Below are 23,534 nucleotides of genomic sequence, written 5' to 3' on the forward strand. Positions count from 1 at the left end.
TCTTAAAAAAAAACAAGCAAGTGGTGCTCCTGGCACAATTGGTCTCCTGTCTGCCTGATGGACATGACAGCAAGATTTTTGGACAAAGAATGAAAAACCTAAGAGGAATAATGGTCAAAGGATCCATAGAAGCATCTGCTGCTTTTACGATCTAGTACAGGAGACAATAAAAGGCAGTGTTCGTGAGGCAGACATTCTAATGGCGAAATTGTTTTTGAGGCTTTCTGCATGTCACTACACAGTACCTGTCGGGGGCCCCACAGGAGACCGTGAAGGCTGCGGTGGAAGTAAATAGAGATGCCAGGAGGAGGAAGAGGATGTCGTGGCAGTTCGGTGTCCATCCACACTCAGGTTCTTGGGGGTCCTGCTGGCTTAGAGGCAAAAGGCCTCGGACAAAGAAGATCTTGCTTTGAAGACCCCACTGTTTCTTTGCTGTGAGATGTTTGTTTCTGAGTTTCTGTTAAGAGGCTGCAGGGTGTGAAGAGGTTGTTTTTTTTTTTTTTTCTTTCCCTGTGTATGTGGCAGGAGGAAGGAATGGAGAGTGAAACCGGCCTGAAGCCTCCTCTTGACTGAAGGCAAAGAGCCCTGTATTGTAATATTTTAGATTTGAAAATAGGATAACATTAAAAAGCTATTTAATTAGTTTTACAGGAAAACTGGCTGAGGACTTTAAAAGGTTCAGCTGGAACAGTGGCTGTCTTGCTATTTAGAAGTAGGAAGAGAAAAATGAGGGCGGTGCTTCCCAACTTGAGTGTGCTTAAGGATTACCTGATTTTATTTCCTTCAGAGACAGTCTGATTCCCTAGGTCTGGGGCAGGGCCCAGGACTCTGCAGTTCTCACAGTCCAACCCGCTGAAGTCTGTGCTACCGGTGTGTGGACCGTGTTCTAAGTAGTACTGAGCTAGAGTGCTGGTGAGTGGAAAATCAGATGGGTGACATTGTAGGAAAAATGCAGAAAGCTGTTGGCATGGCCCACTGCTGAATCAAAATGTTTTGAATATCAACTTATTGTTACAGGCAGCCCCAAAAGCAATAGACATTGCCATAGTAATTGTTAAAGTGAGTTTCATCTGATTTCCAAGGGTTAGAAATGTTCTCACGGATTTTGTTAAAAAGGCAATTAGATAAACCATTATTTGGAGTTCACTTTTAAGCTCCCAGTACTCCCCAAATCAAAAGGCATTTATACCCCCAGTATGTGAAAAGTCAGCAATGGATGGAGGCCATTTAGTGGAGACTTTGAAGCAATGAATAGCGTCCGTTTTCAAGTCCTCTTCATGATTCTGAAAGGATATGGAGGCCCTGTTCAGTGTGCAGACATCGCCCTGACAGCTAGAAGGTTCTAAACACAAGGATAAAGGATTATACTTCTTATTCAGCCAAACCTGCAACTTACCGAAGCCTGGATTGTGCTTTGATTTGATGGGTTTAGGTTGAGTTTGTTTATTTCTGTGGAGAGTACAACCAGAACACATTTCAATTTGACACTGGGTCTTTTGCAGGTTTATTCAAGATGCAAAGAATGATCAGGGGGAGGATTAGAGGTTACATGATTCAGTTCTGATGTACTAACAGCTTTCAGTAGCACTTATTAGCCCCTTTGGCCACAGCGGCCACTGTGTAGGAGGCCATAGAAGACCATGTTTGGGGTCTGTTCAGGGTATTGTGCAGAGGAAGAAAACTTGTGGGCAGCCTCTTAAGCAGCAAAGAAAAATAAGCACAAAACACCAGCGCAAAGCAATAGGGTGCACTGTGAGAACTGCAGGAGGTGAAAGCCCACCGGAGTGAGGGTAAGGCTTAGTAAGGTGAAGGCTATAAACAGAACACACAAGTTTTAGTTAAGGGATGGGTTGGATGGAGGTGATTTATGCAAATAGATTACAAAACACCAAATGTTTAGAAGAAGACAGCAAAACCTGTTTATCCCAACTGCAGCTATGCAAAAAGATTAACTCTTAGATTTTCCTTAACCAAAGCCCATCAGGCCCTTGCAGTCTTATTCTCCCCCACCACAAAGCCATCTGGGATGGTGTTGTGGTTGAATTGTGTAATTGTGTCCCCTGTAAAAGATGTTCAAGTCCCAACCTCCAGTATTTGTGAATGTGATCTTGTTTGTAAATAGGGTCCTTGCAGATGACCAAGTTAAGAGGAGGTCATTAGGGTGGGCCCTCATCTGATATGACTGGTGTCCTTACAAAAGGGCACATTTGGACCCAGAAACATGTACATTGTGGAGGCAGGAGAACATTATTCTACAAGCCAAGGAATGCCTAAGGAGAAAGTCCTGGAACAGATTCTCCCTCAGCCCTCAGAAGGAGCCAACCCTGCCGACGCCTTGATCTCAGAGTTACAGTCTCCAGAACTGTGAGACAATACATTTCTGTTGTTTAAGCCAGCCAGCTTGTGGTACTCCATTACATTGATCCCAGGTGCTCTTCAAAATAATGAGATGGCAAAAGAGGAGGGCCTCTTATGTATTAGCTGTTACTGCAGTAAGACTGCCTGAGAGCAAACTTCAAATTTCAATAGCTTAGAGCAACAACGAGCATTGGTTTCTCTCTCGCCCACCTGTGGGTTGGCTGGGGTTCAGCTGATCCAGACAGGGCTCTACTGGGCTTTGCTCAAAGGTGTGTGTTCCATCAGGGTCGGCTCCACATGGCTCTCACCCTCCTCGCACCACTAGTTACCTGAGACATGTTCTTATGGTGAAAGACAGGAGGGTAAGCACGATGATGCAGGTACCTGTCTAGCCTGTTTCATGTCTGTCGCTGTCCGGTTGGTCAAAGCACAGTGTGTAGCCAAGCCCAAGTCTGAGAGGTAAGGAAGTGCAGTCCAGCAGCATGAAGCCATAGCCATGATGTGGACGACTGGGGAGTGAGGAAGTGAGAACTGTAATTCAACAGACCGCATTTGACTTCAGAATTGAATGTGAAATCCAAGGGGTGCTTGATGCCCCTGGTCAGAACTCATGGTGTTTAAGGAAATAAGAAAATGTCTTTTTCAGAGGGAGCAGCACAGACTGTCCATCTTGACTGACATATGTGAAGACTGAACCTTAAAAGCCTGTATTGCACTTTGAATGAAGCAGTCAACAGATGACCTCATGTTAGCAAACAGCTGGTAAAATCTTTAAGGAATAAAGCAAAACACGAACATGTGCCTCGCAAGGTAACACAGTACTGTGAATTTAAAGATCTACTACTTTGGTATGAGTTGCCAACGTCTGTCACTTCCCGGATGGGACATCATTCAGAAAACTTAGGAAAGGTGCCGTTTGGCAAACATATTCTCGGTAATTAGGGAGCCTGAAACACCAGACTTTATTGTTTCTTGCACATGGAAATCAAGGCAGCATTGTTCCTTCACTCCACTCCTTGCTTTTAGTAATAGCATCAAGACTGGTTTGAGAAACCATTATGAATTTCCAGACGTAAAAGTCAATAGTGCTAATACATAGTAGTGATACTACATTCAGGGCAAGGAATGCTGACTCCTGCAAATGCCGTTTACTTGTGGGATGCAGAATGGGAAGGTGCAGAGCATAGGCTCTGGGCCCAGACTGCTGGCTTCAAATCCTGCCTCTGCCGACTCCTGCCTCTGGGATGATGGCCCTCTTTTGGGCATCTGTAAAATAGGAACAATAATGGCAACTCTGTCTTAGCCCATTCGAGTTTCTAGAACGGAATACCATAGACTGGGTGGCTTATAAACAGAAGTTTATTTCTCACAGTACCGAAGGTGGGGAAGTCCACAATCAAGGTGCTTGGCGGATTCAGTGTCTGGTGATAGCCAGCTTCCTGGTTCATAGATGGCCCTCTTCTCTCTGTGTCCATAAAGTGGGAGTGTCAAGGAGCTCTCTGTGGTCCCTTTTGTAAGAGTACTAATCCTGTTCATGAGGGCTGCCCTCTATGACCTAGTCACCTCCCACGTGCCCCCTCTCCTAATACTGTCACATTGGGGGATAGGATTTCTTATAAATACGTACATATGTATCTATATCTATATCTATTTTTTTTTAATTTGAAAGAGAGAAAGGGGGAGGTACAGAGAGAGAGGACGACAGAGGATCCAAAGTAGGCTCTGTGCTGACAGCAGACAGCCTGACACGGACAGGGCTGGAAGTCACAAACCGCAAGATCATGACCTCAGCCGAAGTTGGATGCTTAACTGACTGAGCCACCCAGGCACCGTGGGGGTTAGGATTTCGGTATATGAACTTGAAGAGACATAAGCATTCAATCCATAGCAACTTCCCTCTGGATCATTGTGAGGCTTGGACTGGTGCCTGGCACAGAGTAAGGGCTCAAATGTTAGCTTTTATTATTTACTAGCAAGAATCAAGTTTCAAAAATGAGTTATGCAAAAGCAGAATGTATAGCACTGCAGCCAAACTGTCAAATATTTTGGGCCACTGCTGCCTTTAAAAGAAACCACGTGGTGGAATCTTAAGGAATATTAAGTGCCATGCCCTTGCCAGTCTTTGTATTTGCCAAGAACAGTTATTCAGCTTTGGTTTTACTTAATCTTTAAAACCCACTATAATTCTCCCAAATGCTCATTTTTTTCTCTCTAATTTCTCCAGACATCTTCAGGGTAATTGGCTATATTAACTGATAATTAAATGGGGCAGTAAAGAGGTTAGGCATTTTTGATATGTCCTGGAAGGACTTCTGTAAGGCAGGTTTGGGTGATGTTCTATTTGTGTGTTCAGATTGGTTAAGATTTGATATTTGTGTTATTATATAAACTTTTGGAGAGTAGGGACCATGCCCTAAAGAGCTTCACGTCCCCACAGTTTAGCAGGACACAGTACCCAGTAAAAAGAATGAAAATATAAGTGATTTAAGAGTCTGTGGAATGTAAATCATCAAAGAGATACCATATCTGGTAGCTTGGGTATGAAACACCCAGTAATGTACAAAAGACTTAGCAAGCGATTCAGCTTAACAGTAAGAGTAGTGACTAATTTATGTTTCATTTTGACACTGACATAGGAAGAAATGAACAACCCAAAATGAGATGACCAGCTTTCTCTTTCATGGAACAAATGCATTTAACCCGGCTGAAATCCACAGGCCATCAAAATTTGGAGGACTAATGTCAACATCCTCATGGAAGAATCAGAATGCTACAATAATGTTACTAGGAAGAAAGCAATGGAGAGGTTGGAAAATACATTATTGTGGGTTTCTGTTATGTGCCAAAGAACTTTAAAACAATGCTGCATGTGAGGGGCTAATAGACAAAATCATCAGAAGTTAAGAAAGGTACTTGGCCACATTTATCAGAGGAGACCTACAAGTCTCCTTTAACTATCTGCTCCCCCCCCCCCCCCCCCCCACCTTGGTTTCTGGCCTTTAAATTTACAATTCTTTTAGAAATGGCACCTCATGGTAGACTCATTTAAAAACAAACATCTCTTCCAGTACCTTCTCACATGGTTGCTTCTTCAGGCTTCGACTTTATTAGATGTTGCCAAATTGCTTTCCAAAGTGGAAATTTAGATCAAGTACCAATTAACACATTTATGACAGGACACCAGAATTGAAGTTGCTCCATTTTCAACATCTAGTATTGTTAGATTTAAAAATTTTTGCTGGCCTAGAAGTGTGAAATGGTAATGGTTTAAATTTTCATTTACCTGATGACTAATGAGGTTGAGCACATTTTTATAAGTTAATTGGCTAGCCAGTGTTCCTCTTTGGAAAAATGCCTATCTTCTGTCCTTTGGGCTTTTATTTTCTTGTTGATCTATTGTGTTTACATGTTGAGGATAATAATCCTGTGTTGCTTATGTTTATTTATTTTTGAGAAAGAGACACAGAGAGAGAGAGAGACAGAGACAGAGACAGAGACAGAGCGTGAGTGGGGGAGGGGCAGAGAGAGAGGGAGACACAGAATCCGAAGCAGGCTCCAGGCTCTGAGCTGTCAGCACAGAGCCTGAAACGGTGCTCGAACTCATGAGCCATGAGATCATGACCCGAAGTCAGATGCTTAACTGACTGAGCCACCCAGGTGCCCTAATCCTGTGTTGCTTATATTGTTAGGAGTATCTATTCCCAATCTACCCTTGAGAAATCTTTCTAAGTTGTACCTTTTTTTAAAATTACATTTTGTAATCATCAGAAGACTAGCGTTGGCCATGCTTTATCTTTTTACTTTTTCATAGTATTTTTTGATGCACATGAGTTTTTTATTTTTTAAATGATTTTTTAAGTTTATTTGTTTATTAGTTAGAGAGAGGAGAGGGACAGAGAGAGGGAGAAAGAGAGAATCCCAAGCAGGCTCTACACTGTCATTGCAGAACTCACTCAAACTCACAAACCGTGAGATTAAGATCTATTTGTCAGTCTGTTTCCCTTATGGCTTGTGTTTATTGGTCTTGTTTTAAAAACGTTTCCCTAGCCTCGTCATACAGACACACACACACACACACACACACACAATCTGCCATGTTTTGAACTTTTACTTTTCATAATTAATTCTTTCACTTACCTGGCAACTTTTTTTTTTTTTTTTGTAGGAGCAAGGAAAGGTCTTTATGGGTTTTTTTTTTATTTTGTTTTTGGTATGCTGTGAGGTGTGAGGGTATTTTGTTCCATTGTGATCACCACTTGTCCCGATACCCTTGATTAAATTGTCCATTCATTCACCAATGATTTGAAATGCCTTTGTTGTCCTACATTAAGTTATTCATTTATTCATGGGCCTGTGTCTGAGCTCAGCAGCTTTTTTGGACTTTGAGAAAGTGATATTTGACGGGGCTGTGCCAAAAATGTACTTAAAAAAAGATATACAGATGGCCACAGAATGCCAATGGATTGTATTTTATTCTAGAATATTACAAAAAGGAAAAGATGCTGATCCCAGGCTAGATGAAATTATTTTTTTCTGATGGCCCACTATATAATTTATTTATTTTAAATTTTTTAAAATTTATTTTTATTTTTTGAGAGAGCAAGTGCAAGCAGGGGAGAGGGACAGAGGGAGAGAGAGGGAGAGAATCTTAAACAGGCTCCACATTTAGCGCAGAACCGGACATGGGGCTTGATCCCACAACCATGAGATCATGACCTGAGCCGAAATTAAGAGTCGGACACCTAACTGACTGAGCCACCCAGGTGCCCCAATTTATTTTTAAACATTAAATTTAGGGTGGCTAAATTTAATGAGCCTGAGCCTGAGCTGTTCTGTCAGCACAAAGCCTGATTGTGATTCTCTTTTTCCCTCTCTCTTGTCCCCTCTCCCGTGCTCTCTCTCACAATAAATAAACTTTTGAAAAACACGTTAAATGTAAACATTTAAATTAACACCTAAGTTGTGTGGGATCAGTTATCATAGGCTATACAACTGCATTATAACAAATTACTGAAGATGCTGTGCATAAAATACTTTATCAAATGTGGTAGTTATATCTAAGTTTATTAAGTTTGTGGACAAAGCAGTTCAGCATGTGAAATTGACCAAAAAAAAAAGAGCTCTATCTGGGGAACAATTCAAGTGCTAGTAAATGTGTTAAGCCGGGGCCCATGTACCACCTTAAAAAAGAAACATTACTTAGTTTTTTGAAGACCACAAAATTGTGCTTAGCTAAGCAGTGAAATCCATGTGGTTATCTGTCTTTCTTCATACTCTATAACTCATCTATTCCCCAAAGTGATGAGGCAGCTCACAGTGTTAAAAACACATTTAAAAGAACAACAACATCAGCTGCCATATTGTATTGCTCCCCTATTCCAACCCCATGCAGAACGATTCCCTTCTAAGTATTTCCAGGATCTGATGTCTTTAATTTCACCTCTAAAAAACAACCTTGTATTAAGTGCAATGTTGTATAATTACTCAAAGCCTAGCCAAACCTAGTCTCCTCATGATTATAAAATGTAATTAAAATGAAGTGTATCTTAGAAAAGATTTCACAAGGGCATGCCTTGTCAGTCTTGTCATTGTCATGCCATGTCAGTTCTCTGTCATACTCTAGCCAGTGGGATTTGAATGGAATCATCCAGGACGTTATAGCTACAATTTCTCACTCTTAGATTCTAAACCTTGTAGTGGTAGCACACTGACTTAATTTGCTTACACAGGGAACTGATTCTGACATTCTTTATGCCCAAATAACTCAACACTATAAAGCCTGTGAGGGCAAAAAGATAATCATTTGTTTGTTCAATAACACTAAGGGTACTAACATGTCAGGCCCTGGTGGGGATACTGAACATATCAAGGTGACTAAGGCCCTCAGAGACATCCTCCAGTCTACCTGGGGAGACTAACTCACAGACATAAAATAGCGGGCTGGGGTCTCCTGATCCTGCATGGTGTGCCCCATGGACATTTGAAACAATGTGGGTAACAATCTAAAATAGCCAAAAAGGGACAGAGGAAGGAGGGAGGGACTGTTTTTCAGTCCTTGAACGGAAACTCTGATGGTTAGGTGGAAGATACAGTGAAGGGATAGCTGTATATTTTCCAGGTTTCTTTTTTTTTTTTTTTCTTTTTTTATTCATCCTCATTTCAGATAGAAATGTTTAAGGGAAACCAGGGAAGGACTGCCAGGAACATAGCAATTTGGTTTTCCAAGATCATTATATTTAGTACTTTAATGTCTAGCCTTTGAGGTGGGGGTGAGGGTGCTGAATTTAAGAAAAAGTAAACAGTTCTTAATTATACCATACTGTGAGACTTGCTATGCTCACTTCAAACAAAAATAATCCGGCCTTTTCCACATTACAGAAACCTCAGTGATTAAACGGGATCGATTGTCTGAGTGGTTATGATTGAGGGTTATTACAGTTAAATAATGCTAAGCCTTTAAGATGAGCAGTAAACTCCAAATGGAATTCATGGCTAAGAATATCAGTGAGGCAGTCTGTTGTTTAATGCAGTATTTATCACCTCCCAGGGAAGACAAATGATCTTTCCTGTTTGGATAATGTATTAGGTTTTTTTGAAATTCATATATCACCTGATAAATTTTATATAATACCAGCACAATAAAACATTCCTGCAATTGGACATGTTGAACAACATTGCTCCTTCAACAAATGAACTTGCATAAATTACTTTATTTAAGAATGCCTCATAGATCTTTTCCTTTTTGTTTCAGCTGTGCAGTCCCTTGGGTGCAGTGGGTAGCTCATTCCCAACACCTGACATCTAGATTTCTCTTAAAACAAACAAACAAACAAACTCTTGCAGGGGTGCCTGGGGAGGTTGAGCATCCGAGTCTTGATTTCAGCTCAGGTCACGATCTCACGGTTCGTGGGATTAAGCCCCACATCTGTCTCTGTTACAACAGTGCAGAGCCTGCTTGGGATTCTCTCTCCCTCTCTCTGCCCCTCCCCTGTTCACTCTCTCTCTCTCTCTCAAAATAAATAAGTAAACTTTAATAAAAAATAAAACATAAAAAAATTCTTGTAGGTTAAATCTATTTGAGTAGGTTGGATGTGAAATGATGTAAAGTGTAAGCTATGTGATAAGGGCTACAGTTTTGCCCTGAGAACTGGGCAAGAGGACCCCCGCCCTGGGTCCTGGTTTCAAGAGGCCTTTCACTGAGGCTGTCCTAATAGCTGTGCCCCTCACCACTGGGTGAGCTGTATGCCGTGCCAAGGGGTGTGCCTGTGTCCCCTTCTAGAACACAGTCTGTATCCCTGAGACTTGAAATTTCCTGCCCAAACCACTCAGAGCACACTTCCAGGGCCCATGGGGGTCTCTTTCTCAGTTTTCATCCCATCTTTCTGATGGAAGACTCCTCCTGGGCTCTGGCAGGTGGGCGAGGTGCTGCTGCTGCTGGGGGTATGAGCAGAGAAAAGGTGGTGGGCTGAGGGCCCTGGCCTGCCAACATGTTTTTGCATTGAACTGCACAGAGTTTGAGAATTCTGAATTGGAACCTGGCCTTCCAGGTGTAGAAGTGAGATACTTACACATTAGGAGAGGATGTATTTAATGGTTTGTAGCCTGATTTACAGCTTTAAATGGTGTATGGATGCATTTGCGCCCTGATCTCAGATCCCACAGTGTAGGAATGAGCCTGAGGAACTGCATAAAAAATGTTTAAAAATATGGACAGTGAGTGAGTACTCATAAAAGCTATGTTTGGAAGAATAACGGCAAATATTATATTGTGTCAAACAATCTCTTTGTAGAGTCAAAAATTTTCACGTGCTTTATGAAACTGAAAATAGGGGTGCCTGGATGGCTCTTTTGGGGGAGCATCTGACTTGATTTTGGCTCAGGTCATGATCCCAGGGTGGTGGGATTGAGGCCTGCATGGGTCTCCACACTGAGCATGGAGACTGCTTAAGATTCTCTCTCTCTCTCTCTCTCTCTCTCTCTCTCTCCCAGCCCCCTCCCTTGCTCTCATGCATACAGGCTCTCTCTCTAAAAGAAACAAACAAATAAATAAGAAACTGAAAATAATCAGTTGATATTTGAAAATCTTATCTTAGTTCCCTTCCTCCATTTGTAGAAGATGCCCTATGTAATGGGCATGCATCCTTTTTTTCCCCCACTGAGTATTCGATTGGCAGAAAGTTCTAGAGAAAAGGAATAGGTCTTCATTTGATAAAAACCAGGTTCAGTGCACTCAGAGAACACTTGACATTAAGGAATACAATGGTGAGTTATTATGGCAGATGAGACATGAACAAGAAATAATTTCCCTCTTGTCCTTGATGATGTCTAGTAACTTCAGAGAAAAGGTTCATTATCGCTACTCTCTATTCTTTTCTTTTCATCCCAGCTGCAGAGTCACATTCTGAACCCAGCCTGTTCAGGCTAGCTTTTCAGTCATCTCTGAGATTCCAGTTGCATTCATCCTGCAATGTTAAGTGCCTTCTCTGGAAAGTCCCAGGTGTGTAAAGATGTCCGGACCATGAGGAAGCCCTCAAGTGGCTCAAAGACAGGAGAAAACAGACAGGTGTGTGTTCACGCTTGGCTATTTTTACAGCCAATAGGAACACAACCAACTAGAATTGGAGGATGACCAGGGTCTGTGGTGAAGAGCAAGAGAAAGAACCAGAGAAGAGGGGACACTGTTGTGGTTCTAATTTGCATTTCCTTAAGGGCTGATGAAGTTGAGCTGCTTTTCTAATGTTTATTGGTCACTTGGAGAACCTCTTTTTGAAGTGTCTCTTCAAAATCTTTGGTTCACTTTTTCTATTGGGTGATCTGTCTTTTCTTACCGCTTTGTACACATTCTGTATATATTCCAGATATGAAGGACAGGCACCACTTTGACATACCTTCCAAGGAATGAGAAAACCATCGCAATGCCTTTGGCAGAATTAATCTGTGCATCTTGTGTTGGGGAAGAGTAGGAGGTAGTGTGACTTTAAGATCATGGATGAGGAAGGGAGCCAGCCTGGTGTTCTGCTGGTAAGCAACTGGATGGCTCTGCTGCTTCTTAAAATACTGAAATAATTCTATGCCTCTTGGAAAGGAGCTGCTGCCCTGAGCCCTCAGGGCCTTTCCCTTCTTCTCTTCCTCTCTCCTGTCCTCTCCTCTGTTCCCCTTCCCCCCTCCCTTCCTCCTTCCCTCCTCCAGTCGATCTGCACTGAATACTTCCCATTGGCATAGATAGCCCTGAATAAGAAATAAAAACAAACACCAGGAAGCATCCACAGGTATATTTAGGCGTGTAACAAAACATCTGAACTGTTAAAAGGCACAATAATAATGATGCCTGACATTTCTTCAGGCACCTTTTTAAGAACCTCATCTTATGATAACGCTAGAAGACGAAGATTATTGTTATCCCCTTTTGTCCGATGACAAAACTGAGAACCTGAGAGATTAGGCAATTTTCTCAAGGTCACATAGAAGTAGGTAGCAGCGAATGCTAGGAATCTAGCCCAGAAAGTTCACTCATGGATGCCATGCACTTAACCACTGTCACCACTGTGCTGTGCTGCCCGGGAGCATGGAGATCGGCATCAACCTGAATGGCACTGCTGGCAGTTACAGAAGGACAGGGAAGGGAACCATGGCTGTCAGTGTTCGGTCAGGAAAGCAGAAACCACTCTGCCTATCTTAAAGAGGGTGTATTTGCATTTTTTAATGTTTATTTATTTTAGAGAAAGAGAGAGAGAGAGAGACAGAGACAGAGTGTGAGCAGAGGAGGGGCAGAGAGAGGGAGACACAGAATCCGAAGCAGGCTCCAGGCTCTGAGTTGTCCGCACAGAGCCCGACGTGAGGCTCAAACTCACGAGCTGCGAGATCATGACCTGAGCCAAAGTCAGATGCTCAACCCATTGGGCCACCCAGGTGCCCCATAAAGAGGGTGTGTTTAATGCAGAGAATTGGTTCTAAAGGTATCAGAACCAATTGGCAGAAGGAGCAAAGAGGGGACGATGGCACTCAGAGTTCTGTAACTTCAGAAAGCTGCTATTGCTAGCAAAGGAGGAAATGTGTGGACCCGGAGTCCGCAGAAACACTTGCCCCTGCGGCTGCTGCCTGACTGGGACTCCAGGAGCCACAGTCCTGCTGATGCTTCTGGAGTCTGTGGGCACCGGTGGCCCTATGCCTCTGCTGCTGTCGCCTCTGCCCCCGCTGTTGCTGGAGCCCGCTGTTGACTGCTGGAGCCACCGGTAGGAGCAGGAACAGCTGGCAAAATCTGGAGCAGACTTTTACCTGCCTCCTGCCCAAGAATGCCTTCCACTGACAGAATCCAGAACTCAGATGGCAAGGGAGCCCGGAAGATGTTGTCTGTGGCCTTGACATTGAACATGCTAGAAGGTCAGAATGAAGCTGAGAGCCAAAGCGTATCCTACATGCTCAGTATTGCCCAAAGAGATGTGGGTACAGGGAAGGAAAAAAAAGCTTATTTCGTTGAATCTAAGATACAATTGATTGTAAGATGTACTACCATACTATATACCATTAAGAGAGAAAAATGCTGTGTAAATAAGCGGTACACTCTACTTCTAGAGATGTTAAAGCTTGAAAAAAAGTCCCTCTTAAAACTGATGCCTTATGGTAAATGCCTGCCCCATGCTTGCCTGTAGTCTAATGGGGTGGATCCCTATAGAGATCTCATCATCATACAATCCAAGTGACGTGACAGGTCACTCCATGACCTGGATAAGAACAGGGGTTTAGGACGCTTTCCAAAGGAGTCTGAACTAAGTCTTAAAAGACGAATCTGAGTTTCTCAGGAAATGGTTTTCCAGGCAAAAATCTTTTTTCTGAGAGCACAAAGGCTGGATGAAGTTGGGTGTGTCTGGGAACTTGAAGGGGTTTAGAATGACTGGAGGATTGTGAGGGTTCAGTCACGCAGGAGTTCCATGTGACACACTTGGACATTTTCCCACAGGCTGACAGCCGCTGCCGAAGGGCCTTAAAGTACCATCATAAGTTCATTTGAAATTTGACTCAGGATCGCAATTCAGTTGGCTCCCGCTGGTGTGGCTGTAGCTGTTGTTAACTATTGAAATGCGTCCTTACTTGGCAATGGCTCCAGGCCCTCCTGGCAGCCTCATCCACCCCAGCCCCTCCCCTGGGCCCCTGCAGATCCAGCAGCTAAGAAGTAGTGCCTGTTGGAGCGTTTAGCTAAGCTACCCCATGGTGCTGTTGCCTAGACATCCATTTTGTTTGGCTAAGCAGCCCATGGGGACCTTCAGTTGACCCTCACCCCTCACGCAAGCACATGCCCTGGATAACAGCCCACAGGATCACAGACACATGTAAGTTCCTGATCGGATTTCCCCAGCAGCCCTTATCGAGGAACGGTCGCCCTGGCCCCTCACGGTGCCACTTAGATAAACCTCCTCGAGGCTTATCGCAATTCTGCCCTTTTTAGTTTGAAGTGACCATTTTGGCCTTGGCCTGGGAACCCCAAAGCGCTCCACCCACAGGGCCTAATGAAGACATGTGCCCAGGTCCTGCCTCTTTCTCTGTGTGCTCTGCCTTGACCTCCCCATGTCCTGCTCTGAGGCATTGCCGAGCACGTCCTCCACGACCTCCATGCTGGGCAAGTAAGAAACTTCTCCATTTCAATTTCTTCTACAGTCATTTGTTGAACCATGGCTCACAATCTAGCACCCTGTGTTCTAGTTAACAAATATTATTTTAACCAAGTCATAACAGGTTGGCTCTTTAATTATTTAAATCTTGTTAAATATTTTGAATGTCATCCCTGGGTTCGCTACATAAGTTTAATGTTTAGTTTTGTTAGTTTTTCAGTTTGCCTTACTGAAAGATTCAATGGTGTTTCTAAGCCGGCAGTCCTCAAAATGTGGTCCTAAGTCCGACGGCATTAGCATCACCTGGAAGCTTGTTGGAACTACATATTTCAGGGGCACCTGGATGGCTCAGTTGGTTAAGTGTCTGACTCTCGATTTCAGCTCAGCTCATAATCTCATGGTTTGTGAGTTCAAGCCCCACATTGGGCTCTGCGCTGACAGTGTGGAGTCTGCTTGGGATTCTCTCTCTCCCTCTCTCTCTCTCTCTGCCCTTCCCCTCCTCTCAAAATAAATAAACTTAAAAAAAAAAAAAAAGAAATACACATTTCAGACCATCCAAGAGCTACTGAAACACACTCGAGGGATAGAGCCCACTCATCTGTGTTTAAACCAGGCTTCCAGGAGATTCTTGCTTTCATTAAACATCCGAGTAAGCCATCCTTGAACCGTTGGCTGTAATTAATCAAAGGCATACAAACTTCTGTATCCTAGTAGTCTAACCAAGGGGTCAGGGTGGATCTGATCACTTTGAGGATGTAGCATGGAAACACTACTTGGATGAACAGTTATTACATTTCAGTAGAATGCTATGCAGTAGAATGTTTTGGGAAAGGTCTGAAGGGTTTTGGAGCTGGGTTACTCATGTCTTTAATTTTCTATACTTTGTGAGTCTTTGACATCTTTGGGCCTAGTGGACCCACAGGGAGGGCCTCCCAGATTAGCTAATTCCTAGAGATAGTAAATGACTTGCCTTGTAGCGTGCCTTTGAAATGCAAACCAACCCGGGGCACCTGGGTGGTTTAGGTGAGCAGGTGAGCAGGTGAGCAGGTGAGCGGCAGACTCGGTTTTGGCTGAGGTCGTGATCTTGCGGTTCATGGTTTCGAGTCCCTCATCGGGCTCCACGCTGGCAGTGAGGAGCCTGCTTGGGATTCTCTCTCTCTCCTCTCTCTGCCCCTCCCCCATTTAAGAAAAAGAGAGAGAGAGAGAGAGAGAGAGGAAGAAAAAAAAAAAAGAAATGCAAACCAACCAATTCTGCATCCATCCCCTCACCTGCCTCCTTTTCTCAGGCTCCTGCAGTCCAGGACATCATCCACCCAGAACCTAAATCACACCAAGGCCAGGTGCTTGACAACTAGAGACCCCTCCTATAGACCACCACCTGCTGACATTATTCATTATTCAAATTCTACCTTCCTAAGCCTGCCTCAGCTGCTTAACCTGCCTGCCCATTTCTTTTTTTGAAAACCACAATAAAAGGCTTTTGTGCATACTTTCCCCTTGCTCCTTCTGCCACCTGACCAACCCCAGTGCTTCCCCATGTGGCCCTGTGTGACACGGCATGCCCCTTCCTCTCAAAAACTGCGAGTAATAAACTGTTCTTTCAAAGCCTTTCTCTGTGTCTGTCATCTTACTATACCTGTTAAAAACAAATCCTGGGTACATTTCCAAACAAGAGTTCGACAGATTTGAGTTCCCACTGGGCACTGACAATTTGCCCACCATGTGACCTTGGGAATATTACCTATCCTCTGACAGCTTCCCTGTCCTTGAGTGTAAAACAGAGAAGATTCCTATACCATAAGACTGCTGTAAAGACTGGGGATAATACACATGACGTGAATGTGCACTGAAGAAGCTGTATGGCCAAGGGTGTGAGAAAATCAAGAAATAAAAATCCCCCCAGGGGCGCCTGGGTGACTCAGTTTGTTAAGCATCTGAGTTCTGCTCAGGTCATGATCTCGCGGTTCAAGTTTCAGACCCGCATCAGGCTCTGTGCTGACCGCTCAGAGCCTGGAGCCTGCTTGTGATTCTGTGTCTTCCCCTCTCTCTGCCTCTCCCCCACTTATGCTCTCTCAAAAATGAATAAACGTTAAAAAAAAGTGTTATAAAATCAAAAGAGAAAAAGAAATGAAATCCCCCTTTAGGCTCAGAAGTGAACAGTACAATACACGGATAGAAAGCCTTTCATATTTATATACCTGTCCTAGTGTTCACTTATGAGCATCAGCAAATCAGGAGATATTTTGTGCATTGCTATTCTTGTTGCCCAACTGAACAAAGGTTTTCCTCATATTTAATGATGACTGCTGTTAAGGAAATAAGAGCTGATAATTAGTCTTTTCAACAAGAGAATTACAGGAGGCATAGTTTATCGCTTTTTCTAGGTCTCAAGAGTCATTTTGACATGCTACACCTACCTTCACTAATTACTTGAGGTAGATAAGCAAATTTATCAAGTAACAGGGCAGAGAGAAAAGAGGTTGGAATTTGAAACCTCTCAGGCCTTGAGACAAATACCTGCTGTGTGACCTTGGGCAAATCACTTAATAGCTCCGAACTTCAGTTTCCTCATCTGTAAAAGGAGACAGAACACCTAGCTAAGAAAGATGTTGAAAAAGATCAGAGATAATGTAAGTAATGAGTCTCATTGGTGGAAGGCCTGGGACTGGAACCCTCCCTAGTCTGAAGGACCTGCCAACAAGTAACAGAGCTCCGCCACAGCCCTCAGCTCTCGAGTTTTCGGCATTTAGCTCTTCTTTCTCTTTCTTCCCTCCCTCTCTCCCTCCTCCTTCCAGGGGATGGATGAATACATTTTTCAGGTTTTGAATCATTTCCTTCTTCCTCACTGAAATTGCAGCTCACATGGATTTTACTGCCTGAAACAGAAGACCCCGCACAGCCAAGTAACTAGCAGATGCGCTCGTCTAGCATAAAGACTCAGCTTCAGTTGTCCTCCCGGCCACTGAGGCAGGGCACAGGTTGCGGGATTCACTTACTTCTGGATAAATGATCTTACCTGTGAGTCCGGCAGGGAGAGATGTAAATGCCCAGGCAAGTCCCATGTTGGGGCGGGCTTTGGCCTGTCTGGAAGCCTTTCTTCCCCCTCAAGCTGTCCGTTCTTGCGGGTCCCCCTGGAAGTCTCCCCAACAAATCTGGCCTTCAGGGATTTCTACTTCCCTGGACACTTGTTGGCCTTTAGTGTTCTGTGACTAAGTTGCCAAGGGTTTTGCATATTTTTGTGACTGAGCCCAGTTTGCCAGTCTGGAATCTCTGGCATGGCTTCTTTGTCTTCCCTCACAGGGCCTTGTACGGGGCCAGGCACCCGAGAAATGCTCAAGAAATTTCTGCTGATTCCATTGACCGATTCTAGTTAAAGCTCCAGATAGTCCTGGATGTTCTTTTAAAAATATTTTTTTAGATTTATGTATGTATGTATGTATGTATTTATTTTAGAGAGACAACTTGTGTGAGCGGAGGAGAGGGGCAGAGGGAGAGAGAGAGAATCTTAAGCAGGCTGTATACTCAACACAGGGCTGGAACCCATGACCCTGGGATCATGACCTGAGCTGAAATCAGGGGTCAGACGCTCAACTGACTGAGCCACCCAGGTGCCCCGATCCTGAAGGTTCTTAATTGAAACAATTGAGTGGGTGCACACCAGATTATTAAGCGGACTTCCCTGCAAAGTGACTTTTCAGTTAACTAATTTTCACAGCTCTTGAGAAATTATAAAATTTTTTGACATCCTCCTTTTTTATCCCAGTATGACACTCTACCCCAAAACACACTAAGTAATATGCCATAGTTTTAATACAGTTTTAGACAAAGACACATTGACCAATTTCCCTAACACGACAGCTTGTATTCAGAGAACATCAAATGGAACGGTTTTGAGAAGCCGGCTGAGTGCGAGTGAACATTCTGCAGAATTTCTGTATGTGTGCCACGTAGGTAGTATCTTCTATTGCTCTTTAGTCCATGGTTTCCATAAGCGGCCAGAGAGTAAATAAGCTTCATGGGTCATATCTGTGTTGCAGAGCGACTCAACTCTGACCTTGTAGCATGAAAGCCATTGTAGACAGTATGTAACTGAATGGGGGTGACTTTATTTCAATAAAACTTTATTTACAAAAATAGGCAATGGGCCCGATTTGGCCCATGTGCCCTAGATTGCAAACCCTTGCTTTTGTCTCTTGTAAGCACTCTTTATATTTCTCTGTACTTTGAACTTCTTTATTTTGCCATAATTTTTTTCTGAGCTACAACTTTTTTCTTTTCTCTTTAAGATTTTTTAAAAAGTAATTTCTATACCCAATGCGGGGCTTGAACCCACAACCCTGAGATCATGAGTAGCGAGCTCCACTGACTGAGCCAGCCAGGCACCCCGTCTGTGCTACAAATGTGTTTTTCAATGTAGTTTGAGTGAAAGATAATTGACCTCTCCCAAAAGGTAGAAAAATTAATGCAGAAAATGGCACAGAATGAAGACTGCACCTTCTAATGGGTGATTCACTGGCACCATTTCTCCTACCAATCCTCACCCACTCTCAAGTCTTCCTTATTCCTTTAGTGAGTAAAATAAAACTTCATTTCTTGCATTACATGAACAAACTGTATTTATTTTCAACACCGCAAAAGTGATTACTTTTATAGGCTTGTTTTCATTGTTGAGTTAATACATTTTCTTTCTGCATTTGCATATCTTAGTTTGGGATGGACTGCATCGTAGTTTTCCTATTACAATTAATGGAAGTATTTTTTGGTTTAATGGCTTTTCACTTTGCAATTGAGAGTTCAGGAATGATTTCATGTGGTTAAGTGATGGATAGGTGTAGATCAGGGTAAGTCCCCATTGCCCTCACCTCTGGGGAAATCACCTTTCCAAGGTGGGTGAAGGCTACCCCAGCCAGCAACCAGCAGCCACCACTGCATGCTAGTCTGGACCCAGAAGGTGTGAGGAGACTTAGAGAAGAAAGGAAAGCTGGAAGAAGTGGGTCCTGGTGTCACATTTGTGTGTATGGCCTCTCCCACGTGCACAGGGACCTCTCTCAAGCAGGCAAACAGTGTATGGCAGTGATCCTCTCTCCCCAGCTTTCCCTTTCCTGAGTTTGCTATGCTGCTTGAGGCTGGTCCTTGGGTCTCAGTGTTGTCATTTGCAAACCAGAGATCAAAAAAAATACCTTTGCCATCAAGCACGTAAGTTTACCATGAAGTTAAAATGGGATATGAAAGTGCTACACCTAGGTGATGTATTGTTATCATTTGAGCATTTAGAAGGAATTGGGAGCCTGAGAGACCCCCAGACACTAACATCTGAGTTTCCTGAAGCTGCTTTTTAAGAGTGAATGTCTGGAGCTAACTTGCCTGATTTTCCTTGTTCTTATTTCTACCTTCACTGCTATGGGCCATGGGCTGTAGGTGCTGGGGCTGTAGCATTGAACTTGATGGACATGATTCCTGACTTCATGGAGCTCACAGTCTTAAGAAGTACTATGGAGTCAAGTCCAAAAACTCTTCTGAGAATCCCATCCTAGGAGCCAAAGGCCTGCTAAGATGTGTATGGTGTAAAAGCAACAAAATAACATCAACAGCTAATGAGCACATAATATCTACAATACACTGTGATGTCATAATTTGGACAAACGCTTATGCTTTTCTGGCTTTGGAGCAACATGAAATGAGCAGAAAGTAAGGTAGGATGTGCTTTGGAATAAACCTCAGAAGAATCCCATGCTAAGGATCTAAGACCTGACCAAGACCAGCCGGATAGGACCACGAACACGTGGCCATGTTATACTGGGCTCACCAGCGTCTGCTAGCTCTGGTGTGACACACAAGGCCATGGGCACAAGTTTTGCATGAGAACTGTGCTCTACTGGTTTTCAGACTGAGCCTCCACCCCCATCCCCACCCCCACTGTCCTATGACCTATAGTGAAAAAAAAGCAGATAAGTAGTAATTGTGTTGAGAATTAATGATATTTGTATCACTGGATAATAAAATCGGTATCATTCAACAGCATTGGGATCTCAGTTGCCTTTCCCCATGAAGAAAGCAGATTGTCATAATTTAAATTGTTAGCATAATTAAAGAAATCAAAGACCCAGTCATTAACTCAGTCTTTCCAGAGAGACAAATTGCCTTTGATTTTATCCTGCAGAATCTGCTGAAATGGGCATTTTATGTAAACACAAAACTATGAACCAATGGCTCCCTCCGTGGGACTGGAGGACAAAATACCTGGGGGCACTTTCCATCAAAACATGCAGGGAAGAAAAAATATTTTACCATCTCTTCTGTGGTTGCTAATAAGCCGAATTCGATCACTTACCCGCGTTCTGTACAATTCCTAGCACCACAGAGAGGAAATGCTTTTTCCTTTTCCTTAAAAAAAATTCCAGTCAAAACCATCAGCCTCCGTAGGTTGTCTTAATTGCTACTTTGCACTGCACTGGACTGTGACTCTGATTTTTGGCACATGCCGTCATACACAAAGTTCCCAAAATAAAATGCTCCAGGATATCCCAGGAACTCTTAGAGGGCTTTAAAAAGGGACTTGCACACAGAAACAATATCTTTGATGGAGACAATTCAGGCGAGCAGAATGATTATTGCAAAAGAATTACGTGATTCATTGAGACCTTAAAGTGGGTCCGGAGAATCCTTGCCACCTAACTTATCATGGTTTGGAAGAGTTTGATGAGAATCCAGTTTTGATAAAGACAATTGTTTTTTCCTCCCCAAGTGACTATACATTTAAATAGCTAAAACATCTGTTCAGCAGCATAGTAAAACATGTACACTCAGAACGCCTGAGAGAAGAGCCTGCCAAACAATCGGTTGAGAGGGACTTTGCTGGGGGGAGAGCCCCAAGATAAAGCAACCACTGTTTGTTTTGTCTGGTCAGGGGGAAAGCCAAGGCAACCAATATTTTGGGTTTCTTTTATTTCATTTGTGAAGAAATATTTGAGAAAGGGTGGCGAGGGAAGATTTTCTGACGGGATTTTTTAAAGCTGTCTTTTAGTAGAAGAGCAAGAGAACCTTGGATGTCAACGCCTCACAGGTTCTTGAGACCAGCCACCAAACCACAAAAAGTGACTTTCTCTTCGCGTGGCCTCCACGTCCCTCCTGATGGAAGCAGAAATGGGGAGCAGCACGGAGCCTGGAAAAACAGCCAACAGAGGTACTCGAATCGCCCTGGTTGTGTTCATTGGTGGCACTCTGGTGCTGGGCACGATCCTCTTTCTAGGTAAGTGGGGCAGTGAGGCCAGGGAACAGGGCAAGTGCAGTTAAGTGTCCTTGTGCTTTATCCTGGCAAACCTTGTCAGGATGCAGGCGGGGGGTGGGGGGCCGCTTGCACGTGTTAGTAGGTGGTGTGGCCTTAGCTTCTATTAAATATGCAAGTGCGAAAGGGGCCTTTTCTTTAGGACGCGGAATGAATAAATACGCCCAAGCACGAGGCATATAGTCCATAATGTGAAGTGGGTATAAAGTGGCTTCCAGTGGCTGGAGGATTCGGTCGTACTGGGCAAACATTTTCTTTACGCGTTACATTTTACATTTAGCAGAATGAATGTTTGTGATTTCATAGATACTTTCATTTATTTTGTGAGGAAAGACTTTTACATTGTGATCAAAACCACGCTGGAATTTTTTGCCCCTTTGATTTTTGTTAATGTTTGCCTGAACGAATCATGAAATTTAGCTAAAAAAAAAATACAAAGCAGTCTTTAAACATGAACCTTGATGATATTCTTCAGTGCCTTTCTAATCCAGTGACTCTGGTGGGATGAAATGTTAACTCTGCCTTTCTAGTAGATTTAAAAATTAATATGAAGGAAAACAGAGGTTTTCCTTACAGCATTTGAAAGGTACTGAGATTCAATTATTGTAATGACTCTTGGTGAGAATGATGTACCCAGAGAGCATATGTGATGAAAAGCACATTCCTATGAATAAGAATGAAATGTCTTGGAAAGGGGACACAGGTGTTCTAAAATTGTAGGCATTTTGAGCCCTTTATTATTACCCTTTGTGTTTTTCTCATACAGCCCATACTATTTCATTAGCTTGAAAGGTATATAGGAACAAGCCCTATATTTAGGAGAGTTTAGGTGCAGTCTGAAATACAGCAAGCCTGGAAACATTCTTTGGCTTGTACAGGTTTCAGGAGGCCATGTTTGTTTTGGCAAGGGAAATCAGTGATTAAACTTTAAAAGAGTTAGGGTTGTGTGGTTGAAAACTCTGCTAAAAGCAGCCAACCACCTTTCCATGTTTTCTGTGGCTGAAGATTTAGGAAATTAGATAGGTTTATTGCTTTCAATATACAGCTAACCTCCTACTCCTGCAACTGAATTTGTGGCTCTCAAACACTTTTCTGAGATTTCTCGGCACTTGGGATTCAGATGTGTCCTACCCTGAAGTACAAACAGGAGGAAAAATGATACAGGCATGCCAAGGGACTACATAGGATGTGGGAAGTGAGTGCAAAGTTAGACTATTTGTGTTTTGCGAACACTCCTACACTCAAAAATCCCAATGATGATTGCTTATTGAAAAACATGTGCTCTTTTTAACGATGTTACTATTGCTTGAGCATTTTGAAATGCCACCATTATGATTACATTCTGAGGCTGTTCCATATTAGTTGGAATATTCTCCATGGCAGCAAATCTTTGTTCTTTAAGAGGAGATGATTCTTTGGAAACAGCTCTAAAGGTTTTAGAGCATAGTAAAGTTCATGAAGCCAGGCAATGCTATTATGGGTAAGGAGGCCTGCATAAAGCAGAAAAAAATAACTTTGCAGTGTGCCCAGTAACCTGGCTCTTACTGCAGATTTCTAAGAGCAGCCTGAATGATGTTAGAGAATAAAGGTGTGGCCTCCCGACACCCTCACTACTCAGTGCGGTCCATGGACCAGCAGCATCAGCACCACTTGGGAGCCTTTGCTTCAGCCCAAGACCCACTAATTCAGAATCTGTGTTTTCATAAGATCTCCAGGCGATTCATTTGCAAATTAAAGTTTGAGAAGCATTGCTTTAGCTGACCACGTCCATTTGGATGTATACATTTGGGGATATTTGCTTTAAGACAAATGCACATTCTTTAGTAGCTTTTGTCAAACATCTCTGCACTGTTTCAGCCTTCCTTCAGCCAGACCCTTCTTTTTTTTTTTTTTTTTTTAAATTTTTTTTTTTTTCAACGTTTATTTATTTTTGGGACAGAGAGAGACAGAGCATGAACGGGGGAGGGCAGAGAGAGAGGGAGACACAGAATCGGAAACAGGCTCCAGGCTCTGAGCCATCAGCCCAGAGCCTGACGCGGGGCTCGAACTCACGGACCGTGAGATCGTGACCTGGCTGAAGTCAGACGCTTAACCGACTGCGCCACCCAGGCGCCCCGAGCCAGACCCTTCTTTACTGCCTAGTCCCCCAGGCTCTGCCAGCCACCTCCACCCTGCACCTAGTGAAGTCCTCGTCTAAAAATATCTAGGGACCTGAAAGGCAATGCTCTGTGTGACAATATTCTGGTTAAGTCCTCTTCTCCTCAAGGTGCTTGCTGGTTGATATT

The 23,534-nt window shown here is 43.3% G+C and overlaps 1 protein-coding gene across 2 annotated transcripts in view; it reads left to right on the forward strand.

The window, feature by feature from the left end:
* The first annotated feature begins 15,873 nt into the window (after positions 1-15,873).
* PHEX (phosphate regulating endopeptidase homolog X-linked) overlaps positions 15,874-23,534 on the forward strand; it is a 226,497-nt gene continuing 218,836 nt past the window's right edge. For both annotated transcript variants that reach the window (XM_045471829.1, XM_045471830.1), the window contains exon 1: positions 15,874-21,213. In XM_045471829.1, the coding sequence (XP_045327785.1) occupies positions 21,096-21,213 (118 nt within the window). In that variant the 5' untranslated portion in view covers positions 15,874-21,095. The remainder of the gene's footprint in view (positions 21,214-23,534) is intronic.

The sequence above is a fragment of the Leopardus geoffroyi genome, chromosome X (genome assembly GCF_018350155.1).
Source record: "Leopardus geoffroyi isolate Oge1 chromosome X, O.geoffroyi_Oge1_pat1.0, whole genome shotgun sequence".
Taxonomy (NCBI): Eukaryota; Metazoa; Chordata; class Mammalia; order Carnivora; family Felidae; genus Leopardus; species Leopardus geoffroyi.